At 41.7% G+C, this 14,223-nt stretch overlaps 1 protein-coding gene across 11 annotated transcripts in view; it reads left to right on the top strand.

Moving 5' to 3' along the window:
* LOC122933105 (protein 4.1-like) overlaps positions 1–14,223 on the top strand; it is a 183,619-nt gene that overhangs the window by 68,879 nt on the left and 100,517 nt on the right. The window contains exon 1 of one of the 11 annotated variants that reach the window (XM_044287878.1): positions 7,074–7,175. The exons of the other annotated variants lie outside the window; for them this stretch is intronic. Coding sequence (XP_044143813.1) covers positions 7,126–7,175 — 50 coding nt within the window. The 5' untranslated portion in view covers positions 7,074–7,125. Of the gene's footprint in view, positions 1–7,073; positions 7,176–14,223 lie in introns of those variants that run through there. 11 annotated transcript variants of the gene reach the window in all.

Raw genomic sequence — 14,223 nt, 5'->3', positions numbered from 1 at the left:
TTAGGCCATCAATATAAAAGGAGTGGCCCCATCCACACAACTGGCCGTGCGCACGCTGCTGAATGATCGCCATAACCTACTGATGGGCACCTGGAGGTCTTCTGCTGTGCAGCGGGATAAGTGGTAGTGTGATGTATACGGATGTATGGCCTAGCGAATATAGATTAGAGGCTGCTGTAAATGGTGTACATTTTAAGTGCCGAAACTATGGGGCAGATCTGTTATTCTGGAGTTATATAAAACGCCTATTATGCTGAGTGACAAATAAGACTAAAGATCTTTAGAACAGAAGCAAAATTCTGACCCAAGTCTGATGAATCATGTCAATGCAGAACTTGTTGAGCTGCAGTTACAGAACTTTAAAGCCAGCCATATACTTGGGATAGGTGTTAGAAACGGTTATTCTTGTGACTTCACAATAAGCATGGATATAGTAATAGGGAAGGGGGGATAGGTTGCTGCCAGATACCATTTGAAATCTAACATTTCTGATTCTTTTCCCCATGCACTACTGTTTTGATAGCTCTGAAATGCCTGGATTTGGCATAAAAGTAGATGGTCTGATTTATTAACCCCTTAAGGACCGAGGACGTACCGGTACGCCCTATTTCCCGAGTCCTTAAGGACCGAGGATGTACCGGTACGTCCTGACTTAAAATCTGCATTCCGGCGCCGCGGGGGTTAATCGGAACGGGACGCCGGCTGAAATCATTCAGCCGGCATCCCGTAACAATGCAGGGGGGGTCATTTGACCCCCCCGTGTCGGCGATCGCAGCAAACCGCAGGTCAATTCAGACCTGCGGTTTGCTGCGCTTTTTGCCGTTTCTGATCCCCGCGGTCCCTGACCGCGGGGATCAGAAACTTCAGAGTGCCTAAAATCAATATTGCGCACCCCCCCCTGCACCCCTGCATGATTTGATGGCGGCGGGTGGTGCAGGGGGGGTGTCGCAGGCAGTGGGGGCGTTGCGGGAGGCGGGCGGTGCGGCAGGCGGGATCGCGATCCCCCGCCCGCCTCCCATTGCATAATCGTTGGCGTCTAGTGGGTTATACCAGGGTGCCAGCACATTGCTGGCACCCTGGTATAAACGGCTGACATCGGTGATGCGATGTCAGCCGTTTAACCCTTTCCATGCAGCGGTCCGTACGGACCGCTGTATGGAAAAGGTTAACAGCGCAAGGAGCTCCCTCCCTCTCCGATCGGGGGGCTGCTGTGCCTTTGCAGCCCCCCGATGGGAGAGGGAGAGAGCCCCCAGAGAGCCCCCCGAAGCCCCGTCCTCACCCTTCCCCGTCTGCGAAGTTGTGACAGACGGGGAAGGTTCCCATGGCAACAGGACGCCTGCTCAGGCGTCCTGCTGTCCATGGTGCTGAACAGATCTGTGCTGAAAGCATAGATCTGTTCAGTGTAAGTAAAATACAGTGCAGAAACCTATATAGTTTCTGTACTGTATTTTACAGACATCAGACCCACTGGATCTTCAAGAACCAAGTGGGTCTGGGTCCAATTTTTTTTAAAAAAAGTGAAAAAAGTTAAGATAAAATAAAAAAACATTTATCACTGAATAAAAATAAAAATAAAAAAATACACTACACATATTAGGTATCGCCGCGTCCGTAACGACCTGATCTATAAAACGGTCATGTTACTTTCCCCGCACGGTGAACGCCATAAAAAAAAAAAAAAAAAAAACTATGAGAAAATTGAAATTTTGCCCACCTTACTTCCCAAAAAAGGTAATAAAAGTGATCCAAAAAGTCGCATGTACGCCAAAATAGTACCAATAAAACCGTCATCTCATCCCGCAAAAAATGAGACCCTACTCAAGATAATCGCCCAAAAACTGAAAAAACTATGGCTCTTAGACTATGGAAACACTAAAACATGATTTTTTTTGTTTCAAAAATAAAATAATTGTGTAAAACTTTTATAAATAAAAATAAAGTATACATATTAGGTATCGCCGCGTCCGTATCGACCGGCTCTATAAAATTATCACATGACCTAACCCCTCAGGTGAGCACCGTAAAAAAAAAAGAAAAAAAAAGTGTAAAAAAAGCAATTTTTTGCCATCTTACGTCACAAAAAGTGTAATAGCAAGCGATCAAAAAGTCATATGCACCCCAAAATAGTGCCAATCAAACCGTCATCTCATCCCGCAAAAAATTAGACCCTACTCAAGATAATCGCCCAAAAACTGTAAAAACTATGGCTCTTAGACTATGGAGACACTAAACAATTTTTTGGTTTTAAAAATGAAGTTATTGTATAAAACTTACATAAATAAAAAAAATTGTATACATATTAGGTATCGCCGCGTCCGTGACAACCTGCTCTATAAAATTACCACATGATCTAACCTGTCAGATGAATGTTGTAAATAACAAAAAAAAAAACGTGCCAAAAAAGCTATTTCTTGTTACCTTGCCGCACAAAAAGTGTAATATAGAGCAACCAAAAATCATATGTACCCTAAACTAGTACCAACAATACTGCCACCCTATTCCGTACTTTCTAAAATGGGGTCACTTTTTTGGAGTTTCTACTCTAGGGGTGCATCAGGGGGGCTTCAAATGGGACATGGTGTCAAAAAAACTGTCCAGCAAAATCTGCCTTCCAAAAACCGTATGGCATTCCTTTGCTTCTGCGCCCTGCCGTGTGCCCGTACAGCAGTTTACGACCACATATGGGGTGTTTCTGTAAACTACAGAATCAGGGCCATAAACAATGAGTTTTGTTTGGCTGTTAACCCTTGCTTTGTAACTGGAAAAAAAATATTAAAATGGAAAATCTGCCAAAAAAGTGAAATTTTGAAATTGTATCTCTATTTTCCATTAAATCTTGTGCAACACCTAAAGGGTTGACAAAGTTTGTAAAATCAGTTTTGAATACCTTGAGGGGTGTAGTTTCTTAGATGGGGTCACTTTTTTGGAGTTTCTACTCTAGGGGTGCATCAGGGGGGCTTCAAATGGGACATGGTGTCAAAAAAACTGTCCAGCAAAATCTGCCTTCCAAAAACCGTATGGCATTCCTTTCCTTCTGTGCCCTGCCGTGTGCCCGTACAGCAGTTTACGACCACATATGGGGTGTTTCTGTAAACTACAGAATCAGGGCCATAAATAATGAGTTTTGTTTGGCTGTTAACCCTTGCTTTGTAACTGGAAAAAAAATATAAAAATGGAAAATCTGCCAAAAAAGTGAAATTTTGAAATTGTATCTCTATTTTCCATTAAATCTTGTGCAACATCTAAAGGGTTGACAAAGTTTGTAAAATCAGTTTTGAATACCTTGAGGGGTGTAGTTTCTTAGATGGGGTCACTTTTTTGGAGTTTCTACTCTAGGGGTGCATCAGGGGGGCTTCAAATGGGACATGGTGTCAAAAAAACTGTCCAGCAAAATCTGCCTTCCAAAAACCGTATGGCATTCCTTTCCTTCTGCGCCCTACTGTGTGCCCGTACAGCAATTTACGACCACATATGGGGTGTTTCTGTAAACTACAGAATCAGGGCCATAAATAATGAGTTTTGTTTGGCTGTTAACCCTTGCTTTGTAACTGGAAAAAAAATATTAAAATGGAAAATCTGCCAAAAAAGTGAAATTTTGAAATTGTATCTCTATTTTCCATTAAATCTTGTGCAACACCTAAAGGGTTGACAAAGTTTGTAAAATCAGTTTTGAATACCTTGAGGGGTATAGTTTCTTAGATGGGGTCACTTTATGGAGTTTCTACTCTAGGGGTAAATCAGGGGGCTTCAAATGGGACATGGTGTCAAAAAAACTGTCCAGCAAAATCTGCCTTCCAAAAACCATACGGCGCACCTTTCACTCTACGCCCCGCTGTGTGGCCGTACAGTAGTTTACGGACACATATTGGGTGTTTCTGTAAACAGCAGAGTCAGGGCAATAAAGATACAGTCTTGTTTGGCTGTTAACCCTTGCTTTGTTAGTGGAAAAAATGGGTTAAAATGGAAAATTAGGCAAAAAAATGAAATTCTCAAATTTCATCCCAATTTGCCAATAACTCTTGTGCAACACCTAAAGGGTTAACGGAGTTTGTAAAATCAGTTTTGAATACCTTGAGGGGTGTAGTTTATAGAATGGGGTCATTTTTGGGCGGTTTCTATTATGTAAGCCTCGCAAAGTGACTTCAGAGCTGTAGTGGTCCCTAAAAATTGGGTTTTTGTAAATTTCTGAAAAATTTCAAGATTTGCTTCTAAACTTCTAAGCCTTGTAACATCCCCAAAAAATAAAATATCATTCCCAAAATAATTCAAACATGAAGTAGACATATGGGGAATGTTAAGTCATCACAATTTTTGGGGGTATTACTATGTATTACAGAAGTAGAGAAACTGAAACTTTGAAATTTGCTAATTTTTCCAAATTTTTGGTAAATTAGGTATTTTATTATGCAAAAAAATTAATTTTTTTGACTTTATTTTACCAGTGTCATGAAGTACAATATGTGACGAAAAAACAATCTCAGAATGGCCTGGATAAGTCAAAGCGTTTTAAAGTTATCAGCACTTAAAGTGACACTGGTCAGATTTGCAAAAAATGGCCTGGTCCTTAAGGTGAAAATGAGCCCGGTCCTTAAGGGGTTAAGTGACAGTTTATACTCAGGATAGGGCATCACTAGCTGATCCGTGGGGTCTGACACCCCACACCTCTGCAGATCAGCTTTTCAGCTATCCTATGCTTTCATTCATTTCAATAGGAATAGCTCTTCAGTGAATAGCTCAGTTCACTACAAAGTAGACACGACCACCTAATAAAAGGTGGACAACCCCGAGGTTCATAACCTGCTTTTTTTTTAAAAAGGGTTGTCTGGGGAAAAGGAAACGGTAATTACCACTTTAATACCCTGCCAAGTCAGTGCACATGCTCCAGAGCCTCCTGGCCAGTGTTTGTTTACCGGCTGCCAGCAATAATGTACCATACTAGAATGTGACTGCTGCAGCCACTTTGTGGTCTCTGCTGTTGTGTGACTGAGTAGGGGTGCCAGTAGGACGTCTCAGTATTGTGATTGTTTGTGGGGGGGGTTTAAGACTTCCTAACCATTCCGATGTAAAATACTTAAAACCACAGTGGGCAAATGCCATCATACCCAGCCTAAAAAGTGTTTCAGTGTTAGAACGTATTATCGTGTTTGTGCTTTTGGAAGTGCAGAGGAACAAGCTTATCTAAGGATTCTACTTGGCAAGTTTTACTAAGTGTTCTTGTAAATTGCACGTTCTTGTTATCCTTGTTTTCTCATTTTAAAGGATATGGCCTTGGCAAAATGAAGGCCTAGTTTGATTATTTTGTAGTCCAGTCATTGCTTAAAATAACTGCAGTCAATCATGGGTGAGGTTGTATGTGCACCCCTATTTCCCTAGCTCAGTGATGGCTAACCTTGGCACTCCCAGCTGTGGTTAAACTACACCTCCCAGCATGCTCCATTTATTTCTACAGAGTTCTGAGAGCAGCCAAGCAAGGGGGGCATCTTGGGAGTTGTAGTTTTACCACAGCTGGAGAGCCAAGGTTAGCCATCACTGCCCTAGCTGAAGGCTTTCACTGACTAGTGTGACTTTTTAACATTCTTGCTTGTTCTTTCTGTTGCACTAACCTTTTTCAGTTTTATGGAAAGCCACTTTACCAGTATACACCATGAGAACAATCTTGTGTCTCTTAGGCCCCGTTCAGTTACGCTTGAATTCCGGTAGCCTGATGTGGCTGAGGATCAATGTACTGGAGCTCACTGTATCTGGCAATGCCGGATACAACCTTGTATCGTGGGATCCAGCCGCTTTTCCAGCATATATGCAGGGTTTCGGCCGGACAAATTCAACTAATTGCATGCAGAAATTTTTGTCTGTCTGACAGCCGGCATTTATGCAGGAACAGGCTGTCGGATCACAACGCTACTGTCACCATAGCCTAACTTGAAGGCTTCAACTTCACATAAGAGTCTTTGCTGCAGAAAGTATGCAACACATTACCGTGTGATGAAACCCCTTTGACACGCTGGGCAAGAAATCCATGCAGCATTAAGGGCATACCATCTTTAAATGCATTGTATACTGAGAGACTGTATATTACCTAAGCCGTACGGTTCGTGTATAGTGGCCGTATATCGCCACAATTTCCCTGCAATCTTAATGATGATTGGCCAATTTAATTGTAGTTTCACACTAGCGGCAAGTAACTCCGGCAGGCTGTTCTGGTGGGTGAACAAGTCTGTCGGATCCGTGCTGCCGCTAGTGCACGTGTGCCCCCGGAATACATTATAGTCAATGGGGCTGGAGTGGCAGTCCGGGGGCACGCATGCTCTAGTGGCAGCACAGATCCGACAGGCTGTTCACACGCCAGAGCAGCCTGCCGGAGTTCTTTGCCGCTGGTGTGAGAGTAGCCCAAGTAAAATGGAATGGTAAATGAAAAAAACTCGACTGATCATAAAAATAGTTACTGGTGTCTTTCATGGTCAGTAATTGTAACTGCTGCTTGTGACGACATTTACAGATGCATCCCACGAGGGGCAAAACTGGAGCTCCTCATCCGGCACGTACGGGATCGTACTGATGGAAATGTCTATCCTTGTTAGCAGCTTGTCTAAACCAGGATCATTCTTCATTGGTTTGACGAGTCGTTGCATCAGTGTTTAGGGATGTACCAGTAGATTCCAATGGAAATCTTCTTCAGAAATCCTGCTGACCTTATGCATGGTAGAAAAGGGAAAATACAAGTCTCTGGAGATGGATTTCTGATTTGAGTAGCACTTATAGGTTAACTCCTTTTTCTTCTAGCTCGCTGTTGGTCAACATTTTGAGTGTTTGCCCCTTTGCTCAGTGCATCAGTGGTGGTTCGCTCTTCAGGCACCTGACTGCTGTTAAGTGAAGTCTAGAAGATATGGTTTATATATAGTTGTTTTGCACCCATTTTACTAAGTAATTTGTTTTAGCTTTTGAGTGCGTACCGAAAGAGAGGAGAGAAATAGGAAGTGTCTGCATCGGAGGTGACTGGATAGAATATTTGCTTGAGAAGGCTTTTTGCAATGTGGGTGAGCTATTGTTCAGGGAGGGCTTTTCCTGGGTGTGGGTTTAGCAAAGATTATTGCTGTCTCCTCATTGCCTGGTTGCACTTTTCAGTGCATGCATAGAATTGTGGCCCCAGAGGGAATATCACTTACTGGTATGAAGAGGTAAGCTTAGTGTGTAATCACTCCTTTTAAATATAATTTTTATAAGGCTGTCATACTATCTGTCTGCTTAGCACATGCAATGACGCCACCAAAAGAAAGTGGTGTTAGTTTACATATTTTCAAAGGCTTTGTATAGAAATGTAGGCTGCTACTGTTTGCAGCCGAAAAATAATTCAGTGTTGTGTTATCTCCCAAAGGAGATCTGTTATTCCATCTTAAACTTGCATAGTACAGTAGAAAAATGTCATGCCCACGATTACTTAATATTTTCATTGTATAAAAGTTTTTTTCTGATTTCTTTGTGCATTAAAAATTATATTATGTTTCTGATATGCACCCTTTAATTCTGGGTTGTGGAATAATAATTATTATATATTTTCTAGTTTTCTTTTATCCTATGGTAGTGTTCTCTTTAGTACAGAGACTGGGTAACCTACATCTCATTCATGTTAAAAATGTGAAATGAGACAGGCAAAGTGATATAATCTTTATCTGGCATCAATGTCCACCCTCCCACATTTGTCCAGCAGAGTTATTGTCCCCCTCCTTTGTGTACTAGTCCATTTGTCTTCCTAGGACTGAAATCTTTCTAAGACTTCTCGCAGCTGGAGTGTACATCTCCTAATAAGATACTTGAATGTTTAGGCAGATCATGCACCTGAGACACAGACATGACAGCTTTGAGACTTCTCTCCATCAGGCAGATGGTTATTTTGTGTCACAACTCCACTGAGAGAGGTGACATCTTTACAATATAAAGCAGGACAATGTCGGGAGAACTGGCACTTCAAGAGAAAATAATCTGTGATATATATTATATATATATATATAATTTATTGTAGGCTTTTGATAACTGGTTGCAAGTTTTAAGCAGGATTTGAATATGTGTGCCTATAGTCCTTACTGTATTGCTGTATGGTGTTGGTGGTCTGTATTATATGCTGTAAACACATCGCATTCTATGGAGCATTATATTATTTTTTTGTATAGCAGAGTTCAACTCTACTGTAGGTAATGGAATTAGTCTATGAACAATACTAAAGACAATGGGCATGCTGCACATATGAAAGCCTGATCAGCATGGAAAAAATCCAGACATTAAAAATGTGCAGCATGTAGATTGCATTTGAAGAATTCCATAGAATTGTATTATACTGTACTACTTTTTGAGCAGCCAGGAGTTGTGCATTCACCGCTACACTTCCAGGTAGCTTTACCTTGTAAAAATCCAGTCTTTTAAAGAGGTTATCCAAAGCCTAAAACATGCCTCCCCAATGCCCAGGCCCCTTATATAGATTATACGTAGCCCACTCCTGATCCCCACACTGCTGCCACTGCATCTCCTTGTCACGCGGATCAAAACATCTGGCAACAGGGGGAGCAGCCAATAGCAGGCTGCAACGGGGACGAGCCTCCCTAGCATTGTGGAGGCTCGTCCCCGTCGTGGCCTGGTATTGGCTGCTCCCTCGTCACCGGACGTTTTAATCCGTGCGTTGTGGGGTGAGCAAAATCTATATGAGGGGATTGGGGGGCATGTTTTAAACATTTGACCCCCTTTTAATCATGAGAAAATCTTGGTTACACCACTCTAATTGCACGTGGCTCCCCTTGTGTCTCTGTTACCAGCTCTGAAATCATAGGGGCTGTCAATAAAACAAGAGCGGGAGGTGCTGAGTGACATTAAGTCAGAAGTTGCCTGCTTCACCATTGAATTTAACTGTATCTGTGTCCTGAGGATGTAGATACACTTGAGCGTGGGACATACAGGGCATTTGTTCTATTGTCCGCCAGTTGAGTACCCCTGTTATAGAGAATTATATAAGCTGGTACAAGTGATCTTATTGGTTGCTATGCACAACATGGATGCTTCTCATTTGAGTTTTTGTTTTTGTGCATGAGGGCCATGTATGTCAGTCACATAATGTTTCATGATGTAATTATTATTATACACTATGGACACCTTTTCACTAATTATATATGTATATATTTTTTATAGATGTTTTTTTTTCTTTCTAAACATTACCGACTGTTTTGCTGCTGAGTCTGTGCAACCCCTGTACATAGCTGGCTGTCCTGCTGCAAATGATATAGGTCTGAAAACATGCTCCTAGATGTGTCCGCTCTCCCCCCTTCTTTCCAAGTAGTCCAGTGTTAGACATACCAGCAGGAAAGCAGAGATTGTTGTACACAGCAGATTAGTGTGGAAGACTCTGGACCAGTGTCTTGTCAGCACAAAATCCTTTATGGGCTGTAGATTTTTTGCTAGTAAAGGCAGCAGCATCCTGGAGTCAGAGACCTCAGGTACAGCATGTAACATTGGGAGAAACACGTCCTCTTGAGAAAATCATGAAACTGAGAAATAGTTACAATCTGCATATCAGGGGTTTCTGAAAATGAATGAAGAAATAGAGGTTGTTGTCTGAAACTCAGTACATCTTTTTAACTGGACATGTTCACATCTGCGTTGGAGGCTTCTTTCGGCGCTTCTGTGACAAACATAGCAGAGAGAAAAGTCCTGCATGTAGACATTTTTTTTCTCTGCTAAAACAAATGTTTTCCAAAACGGATTCCATTTTGCTGATTGGGATCTGTTAGGTTCTGTTCCAATCAGTTGTGTGCCGAATGCGGCACTTCTGTTCTATTTGTTCAGCATGCAAATACAGTGGATATAAAATGTCAGGTTTCTGTGATGTAAAAAAATTTGACAAAGATAAATCATTTCAGACTTTTTTCCACCTTTTAATGTGACCTATACACTGTACAACTCAATTGAAAAACAAACTGAAATCTTTTAGGTAGAGGGAAGAAAAAAATAAAATATAATAATATGGTTGCATAAGTGTGCACACCCTTAAACTAATACTTTGTTGAAGCACATTTTGATTTTATTACAGTACTACTCAGTCTTTTTGGGTATGAGTCTATCGGCATGGCACATTTTGACTTGGCAAGATTTGCCCACTCTTCTTTGCAAAAACACTCCAAATCTGTCAGATTGCGAGGGCATCTCCTGTGCACAGCCCTCTTCAGATCACCCCACAGATTTTCTATTGGATTCAGGCTCTGGCTGGGCCATTCCAAAACGTTAATCTTCTTCTGGTGAAGCCATTCCTTTGTTGATTTGGATGTATGCTTTGGGTTGTTGTCATGCTGAAAGATGAAGTTCCTCTTCATGTTCAGCTTTCTAGCAGGAGCCTGAAGGTTTTGTGCCAATATTGACTGGTATTTGGAACTGTTCATAAGTCCCTCTAGCTTAACTAAGGCCCCAGTTCCAGCTGAAGAAAAACAGCCCCTTGGCATGATGCTGCCACCACCATGCTTCACTGTGGGTATGGTGTTCTTTTGGTGATGTGCAGTGTTGTTTTTGTGCCGAACATATTTTTTGGAATTATGGCCAAAAAGTTCAACCTTGGTTTCATCAGACCATAACACCTTTTCCTTCATGCTTTTGGGAGACTTCAGATGTGTTTTTGCAAAATGTAGCCTGGCTTGAATGTTTTTCTTCGTAAGAAAAGACTTTTGTCTTGCCACTCTACCCCATAGCTCAGACATATGACGAATACGGGAGATTGTTGTCACAATGTCACATGTACCACACAGCCAGTACTTGCCAGATATTCCTGCAGCTCCTTTAATGTTGCTGTAGGCCTCTTGGTAGCCTCCCAGACCAGTTTTCTTCTCTTCTTTTCATCAATTTTGGAGGGACGTCCAGTTCTTGGTAATATCACTATTGTGCCATATTTTCTCCACTTGATGATGACTGTCTTCACTGTGTTCCATGGTATATCTAATGCCTTGGAAATTCTTTTGTACCCTTCTCCTGACTGATACCTTTTAACAGTGAGATCCCACTGATTCTTTGGAAGCTCTCTGTGGACCATGGCTTTTGCTGTGGGATTCGACTAAGAAAATTTCAGAAAAGACCAACTAGAGCAGCTGAACTTTATTTGGGGTTAATCAAAGGCACTTTAAATGATGGCAGGTGTATGCTGACTCCTATTTACCATGATTTTGAATGTGATTGCTTAATTCTGAACACAGCTACATCCCCAGTTATAAGAGGGTGTGCAGACTTATGCAACCACATTATTTTAGTTTTTTTCATTATTATTTTTTTTTTCTTCCCTCCACCTTAAAGATTTCAGTTTGTTTTTCAATTGAGTGGTACAGTTTATAGGTCACATTTTTACAGGGGTGTGTAGACTTTTTATATCCACTGTAGGTGCTGATGTGAAAGTACCCTAACATGTTAAAATGTATTTGTATATGTCATAGGTATACATTGTCTTGTGCATCTTTGACATGGTAAAAATGAGTTTCGCATATAATCTGATGTTTGGTGTAACAATGGCAACCTGTGTTTGCTTGGCACCATGTTACCTCTCCTCTTGAGCCAGCGGCCAGAATCCATTTTCCCCTGCTACTCGCCAGTGGCAGTCCAGGCCACTGGCGTTCCTTTTGATCTCTGCAGGCTGTGGCCTGCACTTCTCTGTAAAGTCCTCCATGCCAGAACTACACTCTGACTATTCCAGCAGCCTGGTTGGTTCCCTGCAGCAGAGTCCAGATCTCTGTATAGGAGTTAAAGGGTAAATGCCAGGGGATTGCCAGGACAACGCCATTGGGTTTAGCCCAAATCGAAACCAGTTAGTTGGCACTGTGGGTCCACATTTAACCTGGCAGCTAGTTGGGCGATGGAGCTTACACAGATTCTTGGCAAACCATTTAAAGAAAATCTGACATTACCATAATGCCTCCCAAACCACCCACAGTTCCTCATAGATCTAGTCATCATGCCTCTAACAATCTCGGGCACATCATGTCTGAATATAAAAAGCACTAAGCCCTCAAAAGGTGAAAGAGGCAAGATGGGGGTGTGCTTAGCGTGACTTGGAGCATCAAGAATGCTGCTCTCTTGACCTAAAGATGACAATTTTCATACGCCCTCCAGGATGAATAAAGTTGTATTTCGGCAAAGTTTTCCATGTAGTGAAATGGACAAGACATAGTTGGAGACATGACTATACAGGTCCTTCTCAAAAAATTAGCATATTGTGATAAAGTTCATTATTTTCTGTAATGTACTGATAAACATTAGACTTTCATATATTTTAGATTCATTACACACCAACTGAAGTAGTTCAAGCCTTTTATTGTTTTAATATTGATGATTTTGGCATACAGCTCATGAAAACCCAAAATTCCTATCTCAAAAAATTAGCATATCATGAAAAGGTTCTCTAAACCAGCTATTAACCTAATCATCTGAATCAACTAATTAACTCTAAACACCTGCAAAAGATTCCTGAGGCTTTTAAAAACTCCCAGCCTGGTTCATTACTCAAAACCGCAATCATGGGTAAGACTGCCGACCTGACTGCTGTCCAGAAGGCCATTATTGACACCCTCAAGCAAGAGGGTAAGACACAGAAAGAAATTTCTGAACGAATAGGCTGTTCCCAGAGTGCTGTATCAAGGCACCTCAGTGGGAAGTCTGTGGGAAGGAAAAAGTGTGGCAGAAAACGCTGCACAACGAGAAGAGGTAACCGGACCCTGAGGAAGATTGTGGAGAAGGACCGATTCCAGACCTTGGGGGACCTGCGGAAGCAGTGGACTGAGTCTGGAGTAGAAACATCTAGAGCCACCGTGTACAGGCGTGTGCAGGAAATGGGCTACAGGTGCCGCATTCCCCAGGTCAAGCCACTTTTGAACCAGAAACAGCGGCAGAAGCGCCTGACCTGGGCTACAGAGAAGCAGCACTGGATTGTTGCATGTCATTCGGAAATCAAGGTCCCAGAGTCTGGAGGAAGACAGGGGAGAGGGAAATGCCAAAATGCCTGAAGTCCAGTGTCAAGTACCCACAGTCAGTGATGGTCTGGGGTGCCATGTCAGCTGCTGGTGTTGGTCCACTGTGTTTTATCAAGGGCAGGGTCAATGCAGCTAGCTATCAGGAGATTTTGGAGCACTTCATGCTTCCATCTGCTGAAAAGCTTTATGGAGATGAAGATTTCATTTTTCAGCACGACCTGGCACCTGCTCACAGTGCCAAAACCACTGGTAAATGGTTTACTGACCATGGTATTACTCTGCTCAATTGGCCTGCCAACTCTCCTGACCTGAACCCCATAGAGAATCTGTGTGATATTGGGAAGAGAAAGTTGAGAGACGCAAGACCCAACACTCTGGATGAGCTTAAGGCCGCTATCGAAGCATCCTGGGCCTCTATAACACCTCAGCAGTGACACAGGCTGATTGCCTCCATGCCACGCCGCATTGAAGCAGTGATTTCTGCAAAAGGATTCCCGACCAAGTATTGAGTGCAGAACTGAACATAATTATTTGAAGGTTGACTTTTTTTGTATTAAAAACACTTTTCTTTTATTGGTCGGATAAAATATGCTAATTTTTTGAGATAGGAAATTTGGGTTTTCATGAGGTGTATGCCAAAATCATCAATATTAAAACAATAAAAAGCTTGAACTACTTCAGTTGGTGTGTAATGAATCTAAAATATATGAAAGTCTAATGTTTATCAGTACATTACAGAAAATAATGAACTTTATCACAATATGCTAATTTTTTGAGAAGGACCTGTAGCTGTGAGGTATTGTGGGCACTTGGGGATGTGATAATGGGTTCTGTTTAATCATTTATGGAAACTTCTGCAATATTCATTCTGTCTGTGAATGAAAAAATAGTTTAACACCTTAAGGATCAAGCACATTTTAGGGGTAACATTTTCATTTTTCCCTCCCTGCCTTTAGAGTTATAATTGTGTTTTTCCATCATTATACATATAGGACGAATTTATTTGTGGGGCGAGTTGTATTTTTTTTGGGTGGAACAATGGTTTATTGTATTGAAAAATTGTAAAAAAAAATTACAGGCATTTGTGGGGTTGAAATGGGGGGGGGGGGGGAATTCTTGCAATTCCACATTTGTTTTTGGTTTTTCGCTTTTAAAGTGTATATGGTTCAATAAAAATAATATAGTAACATAGTTTATAAGGCTGAAAATAAGGGTACACACTTTCACACTTGCGCAGAGGATT

Source organism: Bufo gargarizans, chromosome 3 (assembly GCF_014858855.1).
Source record: "Bufo gargarizans isolate SCDJY-AF-19 chromosome 3, ASM1485885v1, whole genome shotgun sequence".
Lineage (NCBI taxonomy): Eukaryota > Metazoa > Chordata > Amphibia > Anura > Bufonidae > Bufo > Bufo gargarizans.
This window is presented reverse-complemented; position numbering and strand designations above follow the sequence as displayed.